We start from the raw sequence: 14,801 nt of genomic DNA, 5'->3' as shown, positions 1-14,801 counted from the left end.
TAAGACCATAAGACTCATAAGACCATGAATAGTATATGCATAATGGTACGCTGGTTATTACAAGTGAGTGTTTTCCCAACATGCCCCAGTGATCTTGAGTCCTTGGGGAAAATAGTTTCAACAAACTTCTTAGGGGAAAGTGTTCCAATTCTTCATATGCATCAAATGGCCAAAAAATTTAAAATATATAGTGTTTTCACATTTTGGGTCTTTCTCATGCTTAGGCATGATATAGTGCCTTTAACAGCAAACTCAACTAGTAAGTGGTGACACAATTGTAGTCAAAACCGAGAGTGTGTGTGTGATTGGCATATACACAGGAGTGCTCATGCTCGTAAAAGCTGTCTGGGTGGAGAACGCCTGCAGCTTCCCCACCATGGCACTCTCTACCACCTTCCACCCAAAGGTAACTGGCTGACAGCTGTTCTGCTCCAAAGCTTCCCAGTAGGTGGGTTGCTTACTGGGAAGGGCATTTTGGCAGGCTGCTTGCTCAGGAGCCTGGGAGATGCTTCACTCCAGTATTGCCTATCAGTTTTTATTTTAAAGGTTTCAGTTTGGTTCACTTTGCAATAAAAGGAAAAAGACCTGCCTAAGGAATATTGGTCACCGCAATGGAAGCGATGTCACAAGTCATAGCTTTGGGGAAATGTAATCCAGTCAATGCAATCCAAGTATAATTACTGTCTCCTCCCTCAGGAAATGTGACCATTGTTCAAGACTAAAATCTAATCAGACTAGTGAAAGAGTGAAGAATGCCGCCTTATATCTGCAAAAGAAAAAGACCCACCCCATCTTGCCATGTGCTTCAGAGCTATATTAAGCAAGGCTGGTCAGGAATGGCACCTCCCTGATCCAATCAATTTTTGAATTTGCTTTGAAGCTTTTGTCCAAAAAGGTACAAAAGCTGAGGTCCTGATCCCACTACTTCTCCTGATTGCTCAGTTCCACTCTCCTTGAAATCACTTGCTGAAAATCCCTTAAATGGAGGTCTAACTCCATTATCCTCCTCCGCTTTCCCCTCACTAACACTGGTTCCTGCACCTCTGGATGGTCACTTGCTGCTTCAAGTGCAGCTGCTTCAGAAGCCCTTTTCAGGAATTTACTTCAGTTCCTTCTTCTCTGGATCCCTGCTTGCTGAATCAGAGATCTTGGTTCCAACTGCTCAGAGGTCCTTTTCAGGCCTCCTGCCTACCTCCCTGTCTCACTGTTTCCTGCCTTACCTGGAAGATTCAACACACACACACTAGTCCTCTTTCTTCAGGATTGCCAACAGTGTTGGAAAGGTAAATTTTGTTTGCTTTTCTGTCTTCTGGAGGTCCTTCCCCTATAAATTGTAGCCTCCACATCTGATTCCTCTTCCTATGTTTTTAGATCTATTTTTAACATCCTACCTTGGAGTGTCTGCATGCCTGGGTCCTTACCAATTCAGCTGTGCATTGCTGAGACCTAGTCTTCAAGGTACGCCTAGAGAGGAAGAGCAGGCTAGTGTGGCTTTCTAAGCAGCTCTGAACACCTCTCCTCCCCTTCTCTTATACCTTCTGTGTTTGTTTGCTTTGTGTGTTTGTGTGTGCTAGTTTAGTCATGGTTAGAATTAACTAATTCTCACATACCAAAGAAAATGCACTTAGCAATCCCCACTGTCAGAGTAGATATGTATTGTTGCTGAGCGCCACTGAAATGGAAATGTGTGGGTTTTCTTTCTTTTTCTGTCCAATAATCATCCCCATAACCTGTGTAAATTAGTGGGTAAATCTGCCAAGATGCACTATTGCCTCTGACTAAATGCCTGGAACGTGTGTATGTGAAACACACGTCTTCCAAGGAGACTTGCTAACAAGGTCAACATGATACAAATGTAGTGCTGGAGCCAACATGGTGCTCCTGTAGGTGTTTGTTAATTGTGCCAACTGCTTCCCCACTTCACCCTCCTACCTCTTAGTAAGCAACAGCTCTCCACCAGACTCCGCACCACCCAATGAACTTTTTTATGGAGCTCTGTGGAAAAAGCATTTCTTTTTCTGGGAGAGCAAGGAGTCTTCAATGGGGGCTTCTTTACTTCCCCCACAGCATCTTCCTGGAAGGCATGCTGGCTTGGGAGATGGAGAGTAGAATGACACCGTCCCGCTGGCTGGGCTTACCGAATAGCAAATAAATCTCAGCTGGACATGCTCAACTTTAGCTTGCCTAAAGTATCTGAAGAAGTGTGCTTGCACACAAAAGCTCATACCAAGAACTAACTTAGTTGGTCTTAAAGGTGCTACTGGAAGGATTTTTTTATTTTGACTATGGCAGACCAACACGGCTACCTATCTGTAACTTTAGCTTGCCTTGTTTTCTATTTCAGTGAGCAGCTAAGCTAGAACCTGCTGACTTCAGAACCCAGCCCTGTAACTTGCCTAGTAATAGAGGAGAGTTATTCCTTGCTTATGTGCAGAGTGTTGTTCTGTCTTACCTCTCTAATGAGTAGCTACAGATCAGGCTCCCAGAGGGGAGTGGGTGGTTGCACATGTGGATCTGTCACCTCCCAATAGTCCAGAGCCTGCTGTTTGAGGTGGTTGCCTCTCATGCATCATCAGTGGGCTGGGTCAGGCCTGGAGGGGCACCATATTGGCAATGGCTAAACTAGCCATTGTTTGTTGCCCTCCACAAACAGGCAACAGGAATTCATGTTATTTATTTATTTATTTTTGTATCTGTAAGCCCCCTTCCCAGCTGTTCAGTGGTTAATCCCTGGATCAGTACCATCTAAAGTCTGCACAATAAGTTAAACCTATTCCTTTTTGAGACAGGTACTTAGGCCAGCATTTTCCAACCCTGGGTCCCCCAGATGTTGTCAGACTATAACTCCCATCATTCCTGACTGATACTCCTGCTGGCTAGGGATGATGGGAGTTGTAGCCCAACAACATCCTAGCACTGTTTTGGCTGGAACTTTGTTAACAGCTTTGACAGCTATCACACTGCTTAATAAATACGAGAGCATTGTGCTCTCGAATGATTCTAAAGAAGTTTTTTGTTTAGTGAAGTTCTTTGAAAATTGGTAACAAATGGAAATGCCAATTTCATATTATTGGGAAATACTGGAACACTTAGAGAGGGCAACAGCAAACTTTTCTTAATCTGTATGCAGAGTACTTGATATACTATTACTCTGTAGAGACGCATTCAAGAGTGCTGTTGTTGGCATACATCGGTCTTTGGAGACATTGGAGGAGTGCACCTTTTGGGGGTAGAGTCAAACTATGGGAACTATGGGAAGGTTATCCAGCTTTGGGAGAGAGACATGCTTTGTTGCAACTGGGGAAAATGAAGGTGTCCAGTTGTGCTGCTGCATATGCACCATGGTGTCTCTTCTCTGTGCTCTTCCCAGTGGCCATTCCTCCTCTGGTCACTGCTATGGATGCACAACCTCATTGTCTTTTGCAGCTGGCGCATTGAAAATCCTGTTGACTGTTGATCTCTGAGCTCTAAAGCCGCATTGTGACTTGACTTGTCAGAGAGTGACTGTACTTTCAGTAAAAATAATTTCAAGCAATTGCAGAAAAACATAGGAACTATAGTTACTATGCTCTCACATCAGATTGATCAGCATTGCTGCTATATTTTAATAGGTGGTATTTGCATTAATAATTGGCTCAATTGTGAAGGTCTCTTGTTGCATAAAAATCGCTATCACTAAGCATATTCACTGTAGGACCCTAAGCAGCAAGAGCGCAGCCCCTCTGGGCTTCCTTGCAAATTGGCTGCGGTATTGCATTGCTTTCTACATTGCAGAAGCAATAATATTATGGAGAAATGATGGAGGTCTGCGTAGGGTATATTAGAACACTGTTGCTAGGGAAATAGACTTACCAGCTAGTCTACAGCTAAGGCAGTGTCCCTTGTTTCAGAGCTACTCCATTTCCTTACAAGATGCTATTTACTTCAGAATACAACTACAGTGGTAATAAAAGAAGTGCTAAAATATAGCTGTTAATGATAATCTTTTAACTGAATTTCTAATTGCTATTTTAAACAGTATTAAAGAATTGTATGTATCCAGCCCTGAACAGACCTTGTGGTGAAGGCTTTGCTATAAATTCAAATAATAAGTAAATAAGATAGCCCCTTAAAAAAAAAACAACCAAGCAAACCCTGTTTTGACAACTTTGTGGATACTGTTATGCATTGAAGTATAACTGAAAGAAATAATGGATATCTGTAAGTTGAGTGAACAATACAAGTTTTTAAAATACAGTATTCAGTATAATTTTTTTCCTAGTGCAACAAGATACTTTTGAGCAGAATTTATCAAAGCTGAAAGAGGATTTTTTTTAATCAAACCTTATTTATACACAGACGCCCAACTCTCCTTTCAATATTACTTCATCTCCAAATTAGTTACAAAACAGCTTGACTTTTGAAGGCATTGTACAGTTTGTTTTAAGTACAGCAACTTTTTTTCTGGGTTTCTGTCTTGTCTGCTGTACCCCTACCCTTCCTGAGCTTCTCTCCAACTCTTTATCTTGTTTTATTTACTTCCTGTTTCTTTCTGTGGCAGCTTCTAGCGCCACAAAACTGTGTGTCTGTTTAGGAATGCAGTTGCTATGAGCGCAGAGGCAACCAAATACTGTGATCTGCATGCAGTATCTACACAATACTACTTCGGGGTTTGGAACTCCCCCCCCCCCCCCCAAATCATACAAACCACATAACTGTTGAAAGCAGCTGTCTGAATGAGTCTGCACTGTGCCTTTTGCATGACAGAGCAGAGCTTGGTCTTGCTTTCTCTGTTAAAAAGCTTCCCTTTTTTGTGTGTGTGATTTTGTTGTCCTTTAAATGCCAGGTCCAAGTGTTTGATACTACCCTGCCATCTTGTGGCAAGCATGCAACTCACAATTTGTTTTTCTCTGGGTTTTCCTATTGTCATGCAAATTTATTCTTTTAAAAAACTTTATTTTTCTTGGGGCATTCATTGTACACGAAAAATGATGACTCTCCCAGTACAATAGGTGGAAACTGCCTTCCACAATGACATGGGTGTCTGCAATTTTGAAATTTAAAAAAAGAAGTTGATGAAATAGTTGTTCTTGTAGTTTGTGGTGTGCAACTGCTCCCATAAAATCATAGAACTGTAGAGTTGGAAGGTAGCCTGAGGATCATCTAGTCCAACTTCCTGCAATGCAGGAATCGCAACCAAAGCATCCATGGCAGGTGATAATGCAATCTCTGCTTTAAAACCCCCAAGGAAGGAGAGTCCACCACATTCCAAGGGAGTTGGTTCCACTGTCAAACAGCTCCTACTGCCACAAAGTTTTTCCTGATGTTTAGTCAGAATCTCTTTTCTTGTAACTTGAAGCCATTGGTTCAGGTCCTGCGCTCTGGAGCAGGAGAAAACAAGCCATCTTCCATTTGACAGCCTTTTCAATATTTGAAGATGGCTGTTGTCTCCTTTCAGGCTCCTCTTTTCCTGGCTAAACATACCCATCTCTCTCAAGAGTTCCTCACAAGCCTTGTTTGGCAGACTCTTGATCATCTTGGTTGCCCTCGTCTGCACACGTTCCAGCATGTGAATATCATTTTAAAATTGTGGCACCCAGAACTAGACATAATACTACAGGTGTGTTCTGACCAAGACAGAATAGAGCAGTTCTGTTACTTCCCTTGACTATGCCTCTGTAAAGCAAGATATTTAAGTTCTGCCATGTATCTAGAAAAAAATAACCCTCCAAATAATTAATACAGGCTTTACAACAATGTTTTGACTGGCACCCCTGATAATTTTTGGAAATATTGGGCCCCCATAAGTGGCAAGATGACCCCTTTTCTTTGGAAAAACTAAGGTCTGCCAAAATTATTGTTTCAGGAAAAAGAGTATTAGAAATGAATGTAGCTAAACTTTCATGGATAAAGTTCTCCTGTGGCCAATATGCTAAAATTTCAGCACAATGCTATCTGATCTGTCTCATGATCTGTCACTTTAATATTCCACTCCCAGTTAACAATGTTTTATTAGAAAGGACTCCTTTTAAATATTTGAATCAACCTGTATCTTAAACAATAATAATCTCTGAGGCATCAGGTTGAATACAGACACAACAGAATTCATAGCAGAACTATGATGAAGTGCCCCCACTTCAAACTCATATACTCTATTCTCTTGAGCCATTTGAATTAATTTATACATTTTTAATATTTTAAGTATACTAAGTCTGTGCATGCTTTCTACATGGTGTATCTTCCTTCTTAATTTGGATGTTACAACATCTGGATGATATGGTTTAATATGGGAAGGAGGCCATGCCTGTTGCGGATTTGGAGGAGGTTAAAACAAATGGGAGTGAAAAACGTATTTAATGTTGTAGACTGTAGTGGTCATTACACTGCTGCAGTTGCAATGCAATTTTTGCCTTAAAGGTTAGAAATGTAGTTTTTATGTAAAAAAGCAAGCACGCAAATATCTAGTAATATTACAGAATTTCATCAGCTTTTTAAAAATAGTTGGCAGCCTGCTTTAAAATTGAATTGTACAAGTGATTTTCAAACTTTTTTTCCCTTCAGGGAACATATTTGGTATAAACATGTCTGCAATGCCAAGTATCTTAACACAGAGCCCTGTATGTTGCTGAGGATTTGGGGTGTGTGCACAGTTCACAAAGGCCTGGTCTGTTTGGGCTCACTGTTGCCTTTCATGATCTAAGAGTAGACAGTATAACAGCAGTGGCCAAATGGAACGTCCCAGCTCTTCCCTGTGTATTTCCACCAACTCCCCCTGCCCTTTGCTTTAGTAAGTAAGCTTGGAGGAAAGCCTGCAAGTGACCCTGCCTTTGGCAACTAATTTTGGAGCTTCCTTCCCAACTTGCTGATGCCCCACAACCCCTGTAATTTGACAGAGGCACTACAATGGTCTTTGAATATAGCTAGCTTCTTTGAACCTACCAAGCACTACATCCAAAATGACAGAACATCCAGGAGGACACTGGTATCTCTGGTGGCTCTTAGGCACCTTCTCATTACTCAGTGACAAGGTGGTGGGGAGGGCATCCTAAAAGCAGCACCTGCCGGGCAAATGGCAGTGCTATTCTTGGACAGTCTGTTCAGCCAACCAGTTGGTATGTGACACAATCTTTCTGTGAACATGAGATCTAAAACAGAAATAATAGGAAGTTGGTGGTTATGCTATTTTATAGGGATACTGTTCATGTTCACTGATGGACATATTTGAAATCCGTTTTCATTGAAGATGCCTCATACGCCCTGGAATTAAGTTTGAAAACCATTGAACTAGATGATCTTCGGGTCACTTGCAACCCCAACATTACAAAAGTTTAAGTTCCTAACTTTATTGTTTTTGAACACCTTTGTTTTTTAGTTCATGAGAAAATTTCAACTTGGTTACTCCTTGACTGTTTCAGTTGCTGATGTGTGATCAGAATGAGTGGATTAGGGGAGAACTCCTTGGACAGCATGACCAGTGATTCAAGAAAACGCAAGCCATTGCCCTGTGATACCCCGGGACCAGGGTAGAGAGTATTCATTTTTTTATTTTATTATGGGTTGTTTACAAATAGTGAATGGGGTTTTTTCAGTATTTAAAACTGATGTGTTGGCATTTAGTGCCAGATTGTAGTTGGTGACATGCCTAACATTCTGATATTGGTGTATGTGAAACAGTCAAATAATATTATTGCAGGAAAAATTAGTTGTATAAACAATTTTAGAGGCAGGATTTGTTAATTAATTTTTAATTTGGAGGGGAATACATACTTTTTAAAAAAGGGCCCTAGAAAAGCATAAATATGTAATTTGGTGTATATTGCTTAAATCAAAAAGTAATAGTGGTACAATAACATGTTTTTCTTCTCCCTTCAGTATTCACCTTCTGTTCTTGTGTGCCTGTACCACTCAACATTTTCCAAATGCAAGATGTCCCTTGCAATGCTGGGCGTTTTTGAGTAGTTATCCTATTCTGATGTCTTCCTGATAGAAGTTTTTTCTCATAAATTTCATTGCATATATTTACCCCACTATATCTTACTGCCCTTCTTCTATTGATTTCCTATTGATGTGAAATTTCAACAACATTGGTGTATATCCCTACTCAGCCACTAATTTTCCTAGTGGATTACTTTGAAAAGTGAGTGAGGGGTAATGGACTAGTAACTCAGCCTCTCCCCACACACATAGTGGCTGTTAGAAGATACTTGCCCAAGATTGACAAATGGAAAGAGGGAGGGAAGTTGGCATTTCTAAGGTTGGTGGATTTTACTTAGTGAGCTCCAGTTGCTGACCATACAAGTATGTATAGTGGGTAGCCAACATGGTGCCCTCCATATGTTGTTAGAGTGCATCTCCCATCATCCTTGATCATTAGCCATGCTCATAGTCTGGAGGGCACTATGTTGGCTATCTATGATGTATTACATTTGTAACTCACCTTTCTGTACACAGGTTGGCTGCATTTGCACATTGTGGTAAGCCATGGTTAATGGTTTGACATTGAATTCAAAGAGTGCTCCCACTTCACTTCTAGCTAGCTAGCGAGAGCAAAAAAACCCACAATATTTTTCTTACCATTACATCCAAACAGGATGTTTGCTCCAAGCAAGCCACAATAGGAAGCCAAGAACAAACCTTAGCTTCATATTGTGCATCATAGTTTGTTGTCCCTGCTCACTAGCAGGGTGGAGAGAAGCTGGAGCGAATTTGCACATTGATGGCAAACCATTAAATATGGCTTACTGTGACACAAAAGTCACAGTCAGAGTGATTTAAACTTAGAATGAGAAGTGCATACCTGAACATTTAGCAATTTGAGAATAAATAAATGATTTGAAAGAAGATCCTATAATAATTAGGCTTAACTACTTTAAAATGTTGTCTCTTTTTTCTAGTCTGATCTGCAGTGGAGAGAAACGTCGACGTGAACAGGAAAGTAAATATATTGAAGAACTGGCTGAGCTGATTTCTGCTAATCTGAGTGACATTGACAATTTCAATGTCAAGCCAGATAAATGTGCAATTTTAAAGGAAACTGTTAGACAGATACGGCAGATAAAGGAGCAAGGCAAGTCCTGACTTCTTATATTACAAGGGAGAAATTATATTCTATTTTCAGGTTATCACATATGGATGTTTAAATCTAGCTTTTAAATAAGGCTTTAAAATTTTGTTACATTTCTCTTCTGCATTAACTGCTTGAATGTTGACTGTGAGTTTACCTTAACGAAGTTTTCTGCAAATAGAATATTATTGAACTATAATGGGGGGAAATGAAGTAATGATTGACAAATTTTCCTAAACTGAATTCTAGTTTTACATTCATGGTGTTGGGCAAGTCACTGTAGAATAAAAGGTCAGAATGGTACTGAGGATCCAAAAGTGTCTTCACAATGAATTCAGAAGGGAGGTTTCAGGCTAACAGATCCCTTTCTTCAATTATTGAACTGGTTAGAAAGCACGGGAACCAAAGTTCTATCCTGCAAGCTTAGGCACTTCCCATGTTCAAAGAAATGTCTACCCCCTGCTCAGTCACATTGCATTTGTTAGATGAGCAAGTAAAGAATACAGAAGGTATGGTGGAGGGAGCATGTGAATCCAAGGCATGATACAATCCTGGATGCTAGATTAATAGCTCCATATACCCCTTCTTCCAGCAACTCCTGCAGCCAAGCTGGTGCTTTCCTTTGGAGTCGGGGGGGGGGGGTGTCATCTGGGTAGCCCAGGACCTCCATACACACTGTCCATGCTTGCGCCCCTGGGAGGTCACGTCAGTGCTGCTAACACAGTGATTTGACTTCACCCCTGGACGCGCATTTCATTGTCTCAAGACAGATGCCAATAACAACAAAAGGATTTGAGTGTTGCACTGGGTGTGTTTTTCCCATAGCAAGTTGAAACTCTGAGATGTAAATATTGTGAAAATAACAGCCATTAATTCTACAATCGCATTAGATTTTCATTGCACATCTTAAAGAATGCTTAATATATATGACAGACGTTTACAAAAAATACTTACATGCAGTACAGGTTTCAAAATTTGCTCGATATGTTTTTTTAGGAAAAACAGCTTCCACTGATGACGATGTACAGAAGGCTGATGTATCTTCAACAGGTCAAGGGGTTATTGATAAGGATTCATTGGGACCTCTTTTGTTACAGGCAAGTCTATAGGCTATTACATTTTAGTACTGAACAGTATATATTACAGCAACATTTCCCCCCCTCACGTGATAAATACTAATAGTCTTACATAGGCTTCAGAGGAAACAAAACAAACCTTTGCAATCAAATACTTCAGAGTTTCTTGCAAAGGTAATTGATACACATGTTTTAAACAACTTTAAACATTAAAGCAGCGATGGGAAACTGTGGTACTCCAGACGCTGCAGAGCTACAACTTACATAATCTTTGATCTTTGGTCATTTTGGCTGGGGCTAATGGGAGTTAGAGTCCAACAACACCACAGGTTCCCCATCCTCTGGCTACAGCATTCCGTCCAGTCAAGGCAGAGCATAGGGTTCATGGACAGAGCAGGAATATGGGAGGCACACACAGGCTTCCCATTTCCCATTTATTATTTATTAAATTTATTTATTAAATTTCTATACTGCCTTCCATCTGAAGATCACAGAATGGCTTACAATATAATAACACAATAACAGACAGAAGCAATAACCACCTCACCCTTCACACAGTTTAAAAGGCCATGGATTTATTTTTTATTATAATGGCCTGGTATGCTGGCTGCATGAGCTGAAGCTTAGAGGGATTGGTAGATAAGTAAGCAATGAATCCTTTTTTCCCCCTGGAAAGTGATGCACTGTCTTCAACTGAAACAGCAACGTTCATAAAATCATAGAGTTGGACGGGACCCCAAGAGTCATCTAGTCCAACACCCTGCAATGCAAGAATCTCAACTAAAGCATCCATGACAGATGGCCATCCAACCTTTGCTTAATAATAGATGGCCATCCAACCTTTGCTTAATAATAATGAAGGAGAGTCTACAACTTCCTGAAGGAGTCCATTGAACAACTCTTACTTTCAAAAGTTCTTCCTGATGTTTAGTTGGAATCTCCTTTCTTGTAACCAAAACTGGATTCTCAGTCTAACAAATTGGGTAATCTCCAGATTGGATTACTGTCATATCGTCTGCATGGGATTGCCTCTGAAGACGGTTCAGAAACTTCAGTTGGTGCATAAACAGTGCTAGAATTTTGGGTGCAGATTGCAGGGACAATGTAAGATTGGTCTTTAAATATTTATGTTTGCTGTATGTTTCCAGGCAAAATTTTGAGTTCTAATTCTTAGACTTTTTGTTGTTTCATTCATGTTCTTCTGAAGAAGAGTTTTCTTCCAGGTTACTCAGCAGAGATGTGTTTATACTTAGGCATGCATACAAATGTATGTGTGTCCATTGTTGTATGTATCTGCATTATTCCCCATTTCAGCTGCAACACTGTACACACATACCTGGGAGTATGCCCCATTGAACTAAGTATGACTTATTTCTGAAAAGACATGTAGGACACCCCCCCCCCCAAAAAAAAAGATTGCTGTCTGAGATTGGTGTGCCTCTATTTTCTGTATCTTTCACATATATAAAAGTCTGTATACTTGGATAATTTGCTATGATTTTGTTTTTAGGCATTAGATGGCTTCTTATTCGTAGTAAATCGAGATGGGAACATTGTATTTGTATCCGAAAATGTCACTCAGTATTTGCAATATAAACAAGAGGACCTGGTTAATACAAGTGTTTACAGTATCTTGCATGAAGAGGACCGGAAGGATTTTCTTAAAAATTTACCAAAATCTACAGGTAATAAGCTTGTTAATACTTGGGTTTGTTACTGTGTAGATACCCATTTTAAACAGGAAGATAGCTTTTAAGTCCTTAAGTGGTGAGGGCAGAGACTTCATCAGGCAAGGCCTTCTTCCACCTGCCTTGCCCCACCCTGCAACCCTGGGAGTCCTTATAAGAAAGCCGTGCCTGGAGGAAGAACTGTGAGGGGAGAGACTTAATCAGGCAAGGCCTCCTTCCACCTGCCTTGCCCCACCCTCCAGTCTCTGCTTCTCAGTTTGTATTGTATTATTTTATGCACCGTTGTTTTATTGATTGTAGTTTAGAAATTATTTATTGTAATTGTTAAGAGTGTATTTCTGTTTAATTTTTATATGCTGATATTTAATAGTATTCTATACTAGTCTAATGGTTGTTGAATGTTACTTTATTTGATGTAGGTTGCTTATTTTAAAGTTATGTTTTATTATTACATTTTTGTATTGCATTAGATTGTTATGAGGTGTACATTCTTTGTTTCTTCAGCTTGTAAACCGCCTTGGGTGTTGTAAGATAGAAAGATGGTATACAAATTAAAAGTGATGATGATGATTACGTATTAAGCAAAGTATTCCTTTTTATATTTGAATTAGTTTCCACTGTTTTAAAAAACATTTAGTTTTAATTTATTTATTGCATTTACATGCTGCTTTTCTGTCAAATTATTTTAAGTTTTCAAGAAAATACTAGCGTTATGTCTCACTGTTACATTTGCCCTCTCATGTATAACTGCCAATTTTCTTTAAAGTCATACAAAAATACCTTTCAAAACAGTTTAATTTAATATAAGCTACTATTCCATTTACTGTTTTAATTAACAGAAATATACTATTAAATTCTCATACCTTAAATGTAGCTGCTATATAGCTAGCACCATTGCTTTCTTTCTAGTGTTTGCTTCTTTGTTATTGATATGTGAGAAAGTAGAATGTCCATTCCTTTCCCCTCTTCAGTAGCACTTAAAAAAACCATTTCTGGCATAGGAGAGGCATCCATTGAGTTAGATGTCTGATTTTATTGAAATTTCTTCCAAGCATGCTTAGGAATGCAGTCTTACCTAATACCTTGTGTAAAGTCTTATTCTGCTCAAACATAATATAGTTCTTAAATTTGTGTGTACACTAGTGAATGGAGTTTCTTGGACCAATGAAGCACCTAGACAGAAGAGTCATACATTTAATTGTCGCATGATGGTAAACACTGTACATGATCTTCTGGAAGATGTAGGGAACAACCAAGATACACATCAAAGATTTGAAACCATGCAATGTTTTGCTTTATCACAACCAAGAGCCATGCTGGAAGAAGGTGAAGGTAATGACATGCAGCTGATGTGGCTGTTGATTTTTTTATCTCTTAAGTACAACTTTATTTATAATGTGATGAGCTGTGTTCAGTCAGTGCCTTTTGTAAAATAACTTAGCAATACATAGATGTCAGTATTTGTATTTCTTAATAAAACAGAAAGCTTTTGTTTTCTTTAAATCTCAAGCTATCTATAAATGTAACATAAAATGTTTTGAATTGCAGATTTGCAGTCCTGTATGATATGTGTGGCACGCCGTATCTCGGCAGTAGAAAGGGTATTTTCACCAAATACAGAGAGCTTTGTTACTAGACATGACCTTTCAGGTAAGTAAGCTATACGAATAACTAATGAACTCTATTATCAATGTAAATGATCACAAGCATGTTTTGTGCAGTTATTTTACAATTGCTTGCCTAGAGGGTTTTTTAAAAAAATATATATTTAGTATTAGAGCCTCCAAGGCAGCTAATATTTCAGTAGGTTTTACTTGTATTTTTCTTAATCACTCCTGCACCTAGTTTGTTTATTTTAGCTACACTTGTTCTCTGCAAAATAAAGGCCTGGTTTGGATTGTCCCTTCATGCGTAAGTAGATGGAGATTGCAGCTTCCCAGGACAGGGGCATGTGAGGCTGGGCATGTGGAGTTGTGCACCCTGAATATCCATGGATGGATGTAATAGTTGAATACATTACAGAGACATGTAGTTGAAAGCCAAGTTATAAATAGGATTGTGTTGTAAAATCCAATATGCAAAGAGTTGAATCCTGTTGTCAATTCCTTTTCTCCCAAATGTTGGGATTCAGCACATGGTTTGGAATTTTACACAGTAAACCTAATTCAAATATAACACCCACACATGGGTATTCACAGGAAAAGTGTGCCTGGTGGTAATTGTAGGTATGAACAATCTTATTCTCACCAGCCTAGGAAGAAGGTAAGGGAGAAAATAATCTGAACTGGGCTAAATCTGGAGCGTAGAGCTAAAACTGCCAATTGAATTTTCCATCTTAACCAGCAAAAGATCTTGAGTTGGCAACATAAAGCTACTCTGGCTGAATTTAGTCTGCTGTGATTTTTCCTAGTTGGTGATTATCATTATCAGCATTTTTCATTTGCTTTATACAAAACAAAGAGTCTCAAAGCAACATAATAAGATCAAATAAAATAAGTAAAACAATGTAAATCCAGACAACTCTAAAACAATGAAAAGTACAAAAGTCATAAAATGTTCACCCAGTAAAATAGCTATGTGTTGTTTGTAGGAACAGTTTTGGGTTTATTTATTATTTTTATTTATTCATTGAATTTATATACAACCCTATACCTGGAGGTCTCAGGGCGGCTCAGGTTGGATATATCCCATTGGTATTTATTTCCAGGAGTTATGTTGACTGTTAATGATGATCCAGATTATCTGGGGAACACTGTTTTCGAGTCTGTAGGTGCTCCTTTAAATAGTTCATCCTTCTTACCTTGCGTAAAGAACTGACCACTCACATGTACATGGTCTTTCAAGTTGAGACCTTGAGATATTCGGGTCTGTATGCAAGGCAAAAAGGTTGAATCATGACTAGGATTCCAAGAATGGATTTGTGTGCATATCTGAAAGAACTGTGTTTGCAGCCTAGTCTTTCTTTCTTTTTTCTTATTCTTTCTTTCATATTAA

At 39.2% G+C, this 14,801-nt stretch overlaps 1 protein-coding gene across 12 annotated transcripts in view; it reads left to right on the top strand.

Annotated features, from left to right (window-relative positions):
- The window catches only part of NCOA3 (nuclear receptor coactivator 3), a 95,573-nt gene that overhangs the window by 61,852 nt on the left and 18,920 nt on the right, over window positions 1-14,801 (top strand). For 5 of the 12 annotated variants that reach the window (XM_081011002.1, XM_081011006.1, XM_081011007.1 and 2 more), the window contains 6 exons: window positions 7,395-7,934; window positions 8,874-9,046; window positions 10,040-10,140; window positions 11,630-11,804; window positions 12,951-13,139; window positions 13,356-13,457. In XM_081011002.1, coding sequence (XP_080867128.1) covers window positions 7,831-7,934; window positions 8,874-9,046; window positions 10,040-10,140; window positions 11,630-11,804; window positions 12,951-13,139; window positions 13,356-13,457 — 844 coding nt within the window. In that variant the 5' untranslated portion in view covers window positions 7,395-7,830. Of the gene's footprint in view, window positions 1-1,371; window positions 1,459-7,351; window positions 7,935-8,873; window positions 9,047-10,039; window positions 10,141-11,629; window positions 11,805-12,950; window positions 13,140-13,355; window positions 13,458-14,801 lie in introns of all 12 variants that reach the window. The other 7 variants (XM_081011003.1, XM_081011010.1, XM_081011013.1 and 4 more) reach the window with 4 other exon arrangements.

Source organism: Podarcis pityusensis (assembly GCF_964106645.2).
Source record: "Podarcis pityusensis genome assembly, chromosome: 6".
Taxonomy (NCBI): Eukaryota; Metazoa; Chordata; class Lepidosauria; order Squamata; family Lacertidae; genus Podarcis; species Podarcis pityusensis.
Note: the sequence above shows the minus strand (reverse complement) of the source record. Positions and strands in the feature narration are given on the sequence as shown.